General features: G+C 54.6%; 1 protein-coding gene across 2 annotated transcripts in view; it reads right to left on the bottom strand.

Annotated features, from left to right (window-relative positions):
- TSPAN14 (tetraspanin 14) overlaps positions 1-12,877 on the bottom strand; it is a 57,864-nt gene that overhangs the window by 7,780 nt on the left and 37,207 nt on the right. For both annotated transcript variants that reach the window (XM_033130575.1, XM_033130576.1), the window contains 6 exons: positions 8,350-8,400; positions 6,367-6,513; positions 4,672-4,842; positions 2,616-2,741; positions 1,389-1,433; positions 296-415 (listed from right to left, as the gene is read on the bottom strand). In XM_033130575.1, coding sequence (XP_032986466.1) covers positions 296-415; positions 1,389-1,433; positions 2,616-2,741; positions 4,672-4,842; positions 6,367-6,513; positions 8,350-8,400 — 660 coding nt within the window. The remainder of the gene's footprint in view (positions 1-295; positions 416-1,388; positions 1,434-2,615; positions 2,742-4,671; positions 4,843-6,366; positions 6,514-8,349; positions 8,401-12,877) is intronic.

The following is a 12,877-nucleotide window of genomic DNA, read 5'->3' as shown; positions in this document are numbered from 1 at the left end:
TTCCACAGAGCAAAGCAGCAGCACAGACTATCCCAGGGGCTCCTGAGGGCTGCCAGCTTCTCCCCAGGAGCTCTGGGCACGCTGGAAAAACACCCGGTTCTCTGACTCACCGAGTTCTTGACTTTTTCTTGCCAGTTCTTCTCTTGGCAGACACTGGCCAGCCCACTCACTACTCACCAGGCCTCACTGCCCCCCTGGCCACCACTATCTTTCCACATGTGAGAGAAACCTGGTTCACATGAACAGGCACAGCCCGCAAGGGGAGAGGAAACTACAAAGGGCAGTGGGACCAGACCTGTAGCAGTGAGATGGCGATGAAGACACCGGCCACGATGTAAATATTCCGCGGAAGCCAGCCCTCCAGCGCCGGGATGCAGCCTTTCGTGAAGATGACCTCCTCCCACTTGCTCTTCAGCTGCAGGAGAACAGCACAGTAGCCTGAGCCCAGGACATTCCATCAGACCGTCTCCACCACCCTGCAGAGGGCTCCCGTGGGGGGCAGGGCAAAGCTCGTTGCGGACCAGGGACCTGGGAGGCGAGTGCCAAGGACCGACAGACCTCTCCAGGAGGACCACTGTCTCGGTCTGTGTCTCTACACTGGCTAGGGTGCACCAATCACCTACCTAACCACACAGCCTGTGGTACTCTGTTACCACAGCCCTAGCAACTAACACAAGTGGCCACTAAACTCATCGCCGGAGAAGCTGCTGTGGACATGGGCCCACCCCTGTGAAACGGAGGTCACTGCAGGACGATCTGAGGTTTCCCAAACTGGACGTGCACATCCCCACGATCCACGGCCAACAGGAGGGGTGTCCACCAACGCCCTGAGATCCCTCTCCTTCAGTATAGTCGTTCATACCACCAACGGTCACCAGAGCAAGGGCCGGGGTGGGGACTCGCTTCTCCTCACTTCCAAGTGCACACTCTGTAGCCTGCAGAGCCCCCGAGCAATAACCCTGTTCCTCCGGAGACCCCTCTCCCTCCTTTGTCACCACTGCCTCCATAGGCAGCTGGACCAAGGAATAAGCTACTGCAGCTTCATCCTGAGCCCCGACATAAGACACCTTCTGGGGCTCCAAGGAACCTCTTAAAAATGTAGTCTTTGCTCCCCCAAACTTGACCTCTCTCCACTGACGTAGCAACTGCAAGGTTGTATGGGCTTGAAATCACACGCATTCCCGATCCCGAGTCTTGCCGCCAGCTCGGGCAGGAAGCGTGTGTGGCAGCCTGCTGCTACTGCTCGCCTGGCGCCCAGCTCAGACAGCACTTTTAAGCTTCATCTCCCCTGGCTCCCCCACTCCAGTTTGCACTTGTGCTAACTCGGGAAGTTGGACCGCCGGGAATTAACCTGAAGAACTGAAAGTGACAAGCACTGGGACTCTCACCTGAGTCCTGACATCATATCCGCACTGTGTGTTCACAACTTTTTGCTGTAAGAAAAGCAGAAAAAATTAGTCATTTCATTCCCTTGAGAAGCCATTGGTAGCAGTCTCCAGAAAAGTCACAACCAAACACCAGCAAACACCGGCACAAATTCCATTACAGCTCACGTCCTTTAATCATGCTGCCAACGAACCTTCCTGCTGGGATGGGGTCAGCACAGTTTTTGTGTGAAAGGCTAGACAGTGACTATTTCAGACTCATCTATGCAGCTCTGCCTGCTGTGACAGCGTGAAAGCGGCCAGTGACGTCATGGAAACACACGGGCACGGCTACATTACAATGAAACTTGATACAGACACTGAAAATTGAATTTCATATAATTTTCATGTGTCATGAAATACTGTCCTTCTTTTATGGTCAACCTTTTAAAAATGGCTGAAAGCATTCCTGTCTCTAAGGGTCACATAAAAACAGGCAGCAGGCCCCATCTGGCCATGGGTCAGAGTTTGCCAAGCCCTGTGCTGGGAGGTAAAAGTTACACTTGCTCAGTATTTCAGTCACAGCGGAGACTTCAGACACCAGCTATGCAGCCTCAGCAAACCCGAGCCTCTCCCCACCGGGGAACTGGCTCATGCAACAGGGATGAGGCTGGCTGCCCAGAGCCCTTTTTCCTAGCAGCAAGCCCACGTAACAGCACCAAGTTCTGCTCAGGCTCATTTCAGGCAAATACCCAGTGCTCCTTCACATGTCACCCCAAGAGCTCAGTTTCTGGAACTCAGGACCTGGGCTGTGGACTGGGAATGCAAACAGGTGAAGAAGAAAGAACAGAGCGGACTTCTCTACCACCCCCAGATGGCGACGCACCCACACTGTCCCTGTGGGCTTCTAAGAACTGGGTGTTTCTCTCCAGAGAAAGGAGAGTGAAGAGGGCAGACCACGGCTCGCTGCACTCATAGCAGCATGTCCAGGCACCCGAGTGAGAGCCTCTCAAGGGAGGAATAAGACTGTCTTTCTCTGCTTCACCCAGAACACTAAAGCCAGGGTGGGCCATGCAGAAATGTTCCCGGAATTTATCTGTGGAGGATTTCGGAGCGCAGGAGCCCTGGGGTGGGACATGGAGGGTGGGCACTCATTCCATCTGCAGAAAAGAAGCAGCCCGGGGCCCTCAGTCAGAACCGCTCTGCTCTGGGGGGGCTGCGTGCTCCACGCGCCGAGCACAGGCCACTCACCGCGGGGTCCGGTACACAGCAGGAGAAGGGCACCCCGCACTTCTCACGGCTGTAGCTGGCGCCACTGCAGTTGAAGTAGACATTGAGGTCCCAGTCCTCGGGGCCATACGCCCCACAGCACAAGTTCTGCAATCAGAAAAGCCGAGAACCATCAGGGTTTCCAGCCAGGGCTGTGGCCGCCGGCACAGGGTGTCAGGCTTGGGGACGCGACGTTAGGTGCGCCTCCACGTGTGTATCTCACACAGAGAAATGGAGGCTGCCCCACTGATCCCCCCACAGGCACAGAGATGCTGAGCACTGTCAGGTAGCCCTTTACAAAGGAAACGGCGGCCAACACACAGGGCTGGCTCCACGGCACTCTGGCCTGGGCACGGGCTCAGCTCGTCCCTCCCCGGCCTGGAGCCTTGCCTTCTTCCCATCCCCCAGCCCAGAGCGGGTGTCTCACTGCCCCTGGAGGCCCCTCGGCACCTCCACTGTGGTCCTCTATACCCCCAAGAGAACACCTCGGGGGCAGTATGTCTCCCTCCCCAAGAAATTTCCAAGCTGGTCCCATCACCTTTTTCGCTTCTCTACAAAGAACAGCAGCTGAGTATCTACTCCCAAGGAAGGAGTTCTAACTGGGGTGGGTGGCAGCACAATTAAAGCTCGGCCTTCCCCTTCCCACCCCCCAATGTCTGTGTAGCTGCAAAGAGAGCCCCCATTTGTCTAAAATAGCGTAACACCAAGCACACTGAAAGCAGTGCTGTGACACTCATGGCGCCCCAACCCAAGGGCAGATTTCGTTTTGCACTTGTCCTTATAGCTGACATGGTTACAGCCGTAATCACCCAAACATACAAGCGGGATTTCTGGTATTTTCACTTCTAAAGAAAAATCCCATCTCTCCACCTCTACCCCTCCGTGATTCCAGTTGTTCTAATGATCACCTAATATTTCACCATGAGGAAGCTCCATAATTGACTGAAAACCTCTGGGAAATTCTATTTCTAAAAGGCAAGGGAGGTAATGGAGTAAACTGCAGTGTCTTTAAGGCCGATGCAGGGAGGAGCCACCCAAGACAGTATGAAAATGGAGAGAGAGAGAACGGCAGCTTTGAACAGAAAAGGCACAGTAGGGACATCAGACAATGGCTGGGACGTGGTGACTTTCAAGACTCTTACAGATCACTGTGAACAACATAGGAAGGATGTCTGGTCACAGACATGGGTTTTGCCAGATCCCATGATACTTGAAATGAGGGTAAACAAGTTTTGGTTAATAATGAGAACAGATCAGTTATTTTTAATGCTTTTGAATTTATTTTCTTCTCAGAACCAAAATGTTCCATATAAAAAGTTCCTGAGGAAGCTAGGTTTTCTGGCAGCGCCCGGCTCACATGAGAGCCTTGCACAGGCCAGAGTGGCGAGAAGTGGGTTCCTCCCCGGGGAAGGCTGGCTGTGGTCCAAGCATCCAGGTGCAGCCGCACACAGTGGGGCACAGAGGTCAGCTGGAGAAAAGGCCACGGCCTGGGACTGCTTAGACACCCCCCACGAACCCCTCCCCCGGACAAGTTCCAGGGAGGTTACATTCCTCTCTATCTGAGGAAGTTTCCTCCAGGCAGCTCTGTCCTCTCAAACAGGAAGGGGAAAAGGTCCCAAGGAGGAAGGAGACAGGAATAGCCTCAGACAGTGAGTCATGTGCCTGGGAGGGAAGAGCCCTACCCCTCAGTACCCACAGCACCCAGGGGACTGTGGCCGCCTGCGTGGCCAGGGCTAGAGAGGCTGGGACCCCACAGGGGAGAAAAGCGCTGGGATCCTGGGGGAGGGTGGCCGTGGGGGCAGCTGGACTTGCCTGCCCAATCCAAATTGGGGGAGGGCATGTGGAGAGGAAGCCTGGACTGTCAGGCAACCATGAGCAGGCAAAGCTACACTGACCAGAAATGACCAGAAATGGAGGGAGCCCTCCATGGCCTCCGTGCCCCTGTCCCCACCAGCCTGGCTCCCAAGCAACACACACAGGCTCCCGCCAGGAAAGGAAAGCACGCGCTTCATCAGGGCGCCGTCATGGGCGTACTTACGGCTTTCTGAAGGGAGTCAATGAGGTTCTGCAGGTCAATGTCGTCCCGGTAGGATCTGATGTTGCTCTCAAAGAACTCCCGGAACCGATCCCTCACCCAGTCCTGGAACAAGAAGGCCAGCACCGCCACGGCCAGCTCCAGGAAGAAGATGAGCACGATGGCACCACAGAACTGCAGGGGGATGAGGGCGGGAGTGGGAGTCACCACACCTGCAGCCCCCAGCCAGACACATAGCCTCGTCTGACCCGAGACCCACGTGGGGGCCCTGGGAACCCCACATCAAGAGCTGAGTGACTCTGGGCAAGTCTACCTCATCTGTAAAAGGCAGACATTCAACCCTACTCACACCACTGCACTGTTGGCTTAAGAGTCAAATGAGCTCAAGTACAAGAAAACTCTCAGCCAATGTATCAAGCATCTCCTATGAAGTGCCCTCCCCAACCAACGCGGAGGAAACCCCATCAGGAATGAAGGGCTATGCTATCCCCAGGCTCTCCCCTCCTCAAGGCAGAGCCCGTGGCCCAGATGCTAGCCCAGATGCTATCTGCCAACTCTCCTCGCACACACAACCATCTGAGTTGCTAGAAATCTAACCCGTCACCTCCACTTTGGGATAAGGAAACTGAGGCTCACTCAGCTGTATAGCTTGCCTGAGGTGGCATAACTCACGCATGACGTGTGAGCTCCCTGGCAGGGCTCTGTACAACTCTGGAGCAGTCGTGTTATCAGCACCCACTCTGTACGTGAGTATATGATGGTCAACCGCAGAAAGCACTCTCCAGAAGCACAGCTGCCCCGGCCACAGTAGAGGTGGCATTCTACAAGGGCCCGCACAGCCACAGGTCCACACCCCTCCCTCCCACTGAGGCTGACTTCCAGCCTGCAGAGGTGTGTTCCCACCACCATTATCCCCGCCCATACAGCCTAAGACAGGGTAACACACACATGTACACACACACGCAAACATACATACACATTGAGCCCTCCAGAATGGAATCTCCATTCACACAGAAGCAAGGTACTAAACACATTTTTAAGAGATTAAAAAAATTATGGGAAAAAAGCATGTGTTTTGCTTTTTAAGTCAGGCCCAGGAAAGAGGAAGCTTGAGCTAAAAAATTCAACAAATAATATATTGGAAAACACGATTATGTGTTTTTCCCATCAGGTGCTATTTAATTTTAAGTGAATGCATTTCAAAATGAATGTGTTATCTAAATATAAAACTAACTCGCAGTTCTGCCAGCAAATTAAGCATTCTGCACTGCACATCCAACACACCCTGGAGGAGGGAAATGATTTCCTAACATTACTGACAATATCTTTTGATCTTAGTCAGGAAGGGCAAAAGTGAGCAGCAAACAAACAATTCCTTTAGAACTCGGGAGGGAAGATAAAAGGTGGGGGAGGAGGGGGTTGGGGGGCAGCTGGCCTAGGAGCAGCCAACTCCTCCCACTGGGAGCTGAACACCAGAGAGTCCAGCTCCTCTTTCTGCAGGATTGAGGAGCTAGCTCGGCTGATTGTTTCCTGAAATCTTACCATTGATGCAAGGGCTGCCCCCTCCCCGCACTGCAGGGCCCGGGGAGGCTTGTTAAGAGCTACCTGTTCCCGACCAGATAAGTAACACCCTACCCGGCAGAGCCCACCACCCACCACCCCCCTGGCTCCTCCCATCCCGCCCCTGGGGCCACTCACAAACTTGAGCAGGCAGATGTTCTCCCGCAGGGCCCCCACGCAGCCAGCAAACCCCAGTGTGAACATCACCACGCCCACCATGAGGACCAGCACCACAGGGTCAATTCCATGCAGTCGGGTCACTTTGGTGAGGTCGGACAGCACCCCCTGAAAGAAGCAGAGATGGGCAGGGCAGGATCAGCCTCGGAGTCAAGGGTGCCCTGAGAGGCTGGGCTGTGTCCAGAACTAAACTAGCACGTATCAGGATGGGGGCCTGCCCTGCGAGGCTCAGTCGTCTCAGTCTGAAAAAGCCAGGAGAGAGTGTGGCCCCCGCCCCTTTAGAGGCCCCTCTGCCCAGCTGCCCCCAGGGCCTTCACACGCATCATTCCTGGGCTCCATCTAGGCTGTGAGTTCCTCCCAGGCAGACCCCACACACGCTCTGTAGCCTCAGGGTGCGTTGTGCCCGGCCGGGGTGGAGGGAGCCCTGAAAGCCCTGTGACTTTTGGTCAAGGCAGCCTGTGCCACAACCTCACCCTGGCCTCTGGACACCTGGCAGCTGACTTCACTCAATTTGTGAAGGGCACCACTGTCCTGAGATGAAAATGGCTTCAATATGAACACTCTTGTGGAAAACACACCCACCAAGGGCACACACGGGCAGCACTGCCCGTAAAACATCTTGTAATGATGGTGGGGTCTACATCTGCACCATTCAAAACAGGAGCCACTGGTCACATGTGCTACCTGATACATGGCTAGTGAAACGGAGGAACTGAATTTTAAATGGCATTTCACTTCAAGTAACTTAAATATAAGTAGTCTCATGTGGCTAGTGGACAGAGCAGTTCTACAGGAATCAAAGGAGAGAGGAGAAAACAGCAATCAGACCAGGCAACCCAGCTGGGACCAGGCAGCTGGGTGCGCAAGCAGCCAGGTCTACACTCAGGGCTCTGCTGGTTGAGCTGCTATTTCTGGAGGTGGCCACACGGTGGCGCTGTGAATCATGACTTGCACCGGCTTCCAGTTCACTAGGGCAAAGCCACGATGCATCTCAGTTCCTGCCCTCTAGGGGTTCACAGGCCCCTTGAAGGTGCCCAAATCCAAAGGCTGGCCTTATCCACTTCCTAAGGCCATGGCAAGAAAGTCCATAGATATAAGAGCTCCTGCTTCCTCCTTCTGGAGGCTCTATTGAAGAAACAACCCTGGGCCTGAGGCTCAAGAGGAAGCTTTAGTCCCCACTGCTTCCTGCCTGGCCTGCTGGACCTCATTCCTTCTCTTCCTTCCACCTCCCTCCCTGTTCAGCCCTTACCACCCACTGACCCACAGAGCAAAAGGTGGCACCACAGTTCCATCCTGCCCACATTCAGTCTAGTACCCTCCGGGGAGTTCCAACTGCCCTTTGCCCTTCCGAACAGGAAAAGCCCGGCCTCTCCTCCTCACCTGTCCTCCACAGGATGGGCAAAGAGGTACACAGGTAAGTAAAGACCTACCCCTGCCCCACAGGGCACCCAGGGGCACATAACACAGCCTTGCCCTGATTCTGGGGTTCTTTCTGTGGGCAAGGACAAGAGCTTCAGGAATGTACACAGGGACCTACCTCCCTGCTCCCAGAGGCAGACAGAGTCAGGAAGGAGGCCCAGGCCTGCCCTGGGCACAGCTGCAGACAAGCGCCAGGGCGACTTGGAGCTTCTGGGCACAGAAAATAGGGCTCTCCACTCTCATAGGTCTCTCCACACTCACGGAGCTCAAAACCCCAGCCGGCCCAGCCAGCTCAGGCCTCTCACAGTGACCCTAGCTCGGGGAAGCAGCAGCACCCCGGGAGTTTTCACGGTAAGTTCAGTGACTATTTCCAAGAGCTGGTTCTGTAAATATTAACGATTACACATCACTACCTCACACAAGAAATACCTGTCAGGGAGGAAACTGGAGGAGGAAGGGACAACCGAAGCTGAAGGAACCTGGTTCTGGCTATCGGATGCTCAGGTCCTAGTGAGTTACACCTACCTTTTCGCTCCATGCCCACAGTCCGGCTCCAAGGAAGGCAACACCAGCCAACTGAGCAGGGGTGAGATAGGGGGGCAGAGAGAGAGACAGAGACAGAGTTAGGTTGGAAACCAGCACCACGAACATGCTTCTTAGAGGAGGGTCCACAGCGCTAGTCGGGATGTCAATGGCTCATGTCCACGCTGGGTGGAGCAGGGGCAAGGTGTCCCCTCAGCCCCTGCAGATGACAGGGTCTGCACCCCAGAACAAAGGTGCGCCAGGCTCTTCAGGTACCCACACCTACCTTCCCTGAATGTTTGGACAAACTCCAACCCCACCCTCCCCGTGCAGAGTCAAACGTCTCAGAGCACACCGTCCTGGAGAGACCAGAGTCAGACATCAGGCCATGTTGTTTTTGCCCCTTTCCGCAAGCCCCCCAATTTACTTCAATGCACTATCTGGTGTATAAGAAGACATCGCCCCTTGTGACAGCTGCCCCGTGCAGCTAAGGCTCAGCATAGGAATGAGCACAGCTGTCTGGAGCACAGAGCCCAGCGCCACCTCTGCCACCCACCTCAGGCCTCCAGCCCTGGAGACAGTCCCAAGGACACACAAGCAGCTGCCCAGGCCATTCGCTGGCCAGGGCTGGGCCTCCTCCTCATGGTACCTACACTGCACCCAGGGCGTACCTGTGCTTGGGATATTCCGGGTTATTCATTACTACATCAATACAGGCCTATGCTAGTGCTCACCCCAGAAAAGCAGCACCGCCCCCCAACCCTGACTTCCCACCCACAGGAACCCGTTAGGGCCAGGCTGCCTCACCTGCACCACCAGTACACCACAATACACCACAGAGATCTCTGAATCAGGGAGGATTTTTGCCATAAAAGAGAATACCTCATGGTCTCTGCAAATTGCACAGCCTTCTGTTGTTCTGTTTCACTACTTCATACCATGCCGGCATTTAGCTGCCATACACCAGTACCTCACGATAAATAATAGGGTGAGGTGCCTCTATGGCTCTCAACTTTCCTAAGTGTATTCTCAAAGCTTCAGGACACTGCTGCGGACTTTATTCACTGCTAGGCCCCGGAGGCTGGAGTGGGAAGGAAAGGCCCTTTAAAGAAAGCCCCGGGAGTTCTCAGCCTCTTTTGCAACACAGACCACTTTCAGCACATGTGTCCATGCCCAGTATTTTGGACAGAATTTCAGAGGGTTCAAGGACTTCTCATGGCTGGTTCCCACACAGCCTGTGGACCCCGAGTGAGGAAGCCCTGCCTGGACCTGATCCCTCTATTTTACAAAGTGGAACACAGGACCTCAAAGGACCAAGACCAAAACGCCACGCAGCAGTGGAGAAGGGCTCAGATCCCAAGTCTCTGTTTCATTCATTCATTCACTCATTCATTCTACAAATATTGACTGAGTACATCCTAAGTGCCAGGTGCAGTCTCAAGCTCTGGAGCCAGCCCTGAGCCACACAGGTGACGCCCCTAGGCTGTGGACCTCGGGCTCTAAGGGGACCACAAAGAGTCCTTTCCAGCACACCACACTGACTGTCGGTTTGTCAGTCCTCCAGTGATCAACTACTTGATGAAAGTCTGTTTTCTTCATGTGTTGCATGACCACTTCCTCTCCCCAGTGTCTGACACTGCATGGAAAGCAAACCCCAAAGTAACCAGTCACTGCCTGCTGATGTCATCCACCACAGCTGGTCATTCAGTCGGTTCTCTACCGAGGCTCTGACACACTCGGCTGTGAGGCCACAAAGCTCACACTCAGGTTGTCTTCTACCCCCGCTGGCACTCCTCAGTTCCATCTGTCAGCTCGCTGTCCTCTTTCAGGACCAGACTCTACATGCCTGTGAGGCTCACTGCTCAGTCCTGGAGGCCTCCAAATGATTTCGTAATTCCCATGGCGTTCAATTCTATCTGTACTGTATACCGCCGACTCCCAAATCCAAATCTCCAACCACACCTGCTCCGGAGTCAAAGACCCTAACGTCTGCTTGACTTGTCCACCTGAGAGATCGAAGGACAACATTTTGAACTTAATGTGCCTCCAAATGGAGCCTTGGTCTCTCAGGCCCCAACCAATTCCTTCCCAATTTTTCTTTCCCTTTTCATTAAATGGTACCACTGTCCATCTACTCACTCATTAAAGACAGAAAACCTAGACCTCATGCTTGATGCCTTTCTTTCCCTCCAACTCCACATTCACCCAATCAGGACCCTCTGCTGCTTCTGCCTCCGAAATCTATAGTGCATTTGGCCCGTTTTCTTCCTGACTGTTCCCTCCCTGCAGGAACCGGCCTCATCTCAGCCTCCTCACAGGTCCCCAAGTAACTAGAACAATCCTTTAAAATAAAGATCAGATAACTCCACTTCTTCAAACCCTCCAATGACTTCCTTTAACACTTAATATGTAACTCAAACTCCTTGCCACAGCCCACAAGGGCCTACACGGCCAGCCCTGGGCCACCTCTCCAACCTCGTACCCGACCCATCTCCCACGCCAACCCTACTCCCAGGCCACCCTGGCATTGTTTCTAGTCCTTGATCCCTCCAAACTCATTCTGCCTCAAAAACTTGACACTATTCCCTCAGCCTAGAATGTTCTTCCTCCATAGCCCTTCCTGGCTTTCTCCCTTACGTCATTCCAAAGGCTCTTCAAATTTCACCTCCTCAGAGACGCCTTCCTCTCCTGCCCTAGGTGGACAGTTCCCCTCCATCACTCCTGATCACCTCCCTGCTGGATTTTCCTCCTGGCACTCAACCCAGACCACGTGAGGTTCTGCCTGTCTGAGTCTCCCGACCCGAGCCCTCTGAGGGCAGGGATGTTTTCTCCTTTGTTCAGAATTGTATCCCAAGAACCTGGAGAAGGACATGGCCCCGTAGGGACAGAGTGGGCACAAATGAGTGCGTCGCCAGAGCTCCCAGACCGCGGGTTATCGCCTGCGAGCCTTCCTGCTCCCCTCAGGCACAACGCATCCCTGGGTCTAACTCAATCCAAATGCATTCAAACCAAGAGACGGCCAAGTAAAAGGCCGCCTCGCCCAGCTCCAAGGCCGACACCCACACAGGGCATGAGGGTCAGGACAGGACAGGGCCTGGAGGCTGTCCGTCCCTATCCCCTATGCAGTGTCCCCAGTAAGCACTCCACCCCTGCCTAACCACTGTCCACGACAGCCCACCCTCGCCTGGCACCACGTGGGACGGTGCGGAAAGTCTGCCCCCTGGGAGCCCCCCCACTGAATCACAGTCCGTTTGAGCCCCCAGCTCCCCACCACTGAGCACAGCTCTCCTGCTGCCACAGGGACTGAGCCCCAGGAAGGGCTCGTGTTTTTTTCCATTCTGTTTTAAAGAAAGAACTAAAGTGAACTCGCACCAGAAGACAGGAACTGGGGGGTCACATGTCAGATCATGGGTTCAATGAATACTGGCCCAGGGCAAACACTTTGGGGACCAACACTCGTTTTAGAGACGAGCTGACTGAGGAAAGACCAGACAGGGGAAGTGACCTGTCTGGGTGCTCAGACGACGGCCCCTTGAATGAGCCACGACACTCGCCAGCTTCCCCGAGCTCCCAGCAGAGCGCCTTCCTTGGAAGTCTCTCGGGCAGACGGTCTGTGGGGCCAGGCTGTCCTCGCTGGCTGCCAACCCTCTGGGAGTGACAGGACAGCTAGGTGTCTTCCAGCTTCAGGAACCTTCCTCGTCTCTTTTCTATGACCTGATTAAAGTCCGTCCCAGAGAATGAGGCCCACCAAGCCCAAAGGGAGGCCAGCCTCGGACTGTCAGGCACATGCACTGCATTGGTCACCCCCTTCCCTGGGTGCCAGGCGCTGCGTTAAACACTTAACACACCTCAAGAGGCCCTTCCCTACCTATGGCACTGGTACCACTACCCCCACTTTTCAAATAGGAAATCTCAGATATAGAACACTTTGGTTATTTGCCCCAAGTCACTGGCTAGCTGGTGGCCGAGTTAGGACCAAACCTGAGTGTCTCTGACCCTCCTGACACCCACCATGTCACCGCCCACACGGCAGCCACTCAGGCCAGCAGGAAAGGCCAGTCACAGGTGCCGGGACATGTGGGAGTTTCACAGAAGGGGCTTCTGGGCTGTGCGACTCTAAAGCCAGCGACCCCCACTGTCTATCAGGTGGGGAGGATCACTGCCCACCCAGGGCAGGTGTCCAAGGGAGCGGGGCCTCTTCTTTGGGGGGGGGGGTGGCACGGGTTACCATTGTAAAAATTCAATATTGGCCTTTCCACCTAAGCCAAAAGGCCCTATGAGAACAAAGGTGAGAAGTCCTCTTGGAGCGCTCTGGGCTGACCCAGCCCTACCTGGTCCCTGAAGCCACACGGAACCCACTCATCATGTGAGCAAGCCTGTGGCACTTGACTCAGGCAGGTTCAAGGCACAACAGAAGTGCAGACACCTGGCCTGGCCCTGCTGGACTGGAGGACGCTTCCAACACCACGCAGGTCAAAAGCAGCCACTTTAGTGGCCCAGGCCCCTTGCAGGAGCATTTGTGCGAAAGTAC

Source organism: Rhinolophus ferrumequinum, chromosome 16 (assembly GCF_004115265.2).
Source record: "Rhinolophus ferrumequinum isolate MPI-CBG mRhiFer1 chromosome 16, mRhiFer1_v1.p, whole genome shotgun sequence".
NCBI classification, from domain to species: domain Eukaryota; kingdom Metazoa; phylum Chordata; class Mammalia; order Chiroptera; family Rhinolophidae; genus Rhinolophus; species Rhinolophus ferrumequinum.
Note: the sequence above shows the minus strand (reverse complement) of the source record. Positions and strands in the feature narration are given on the sequence as shown.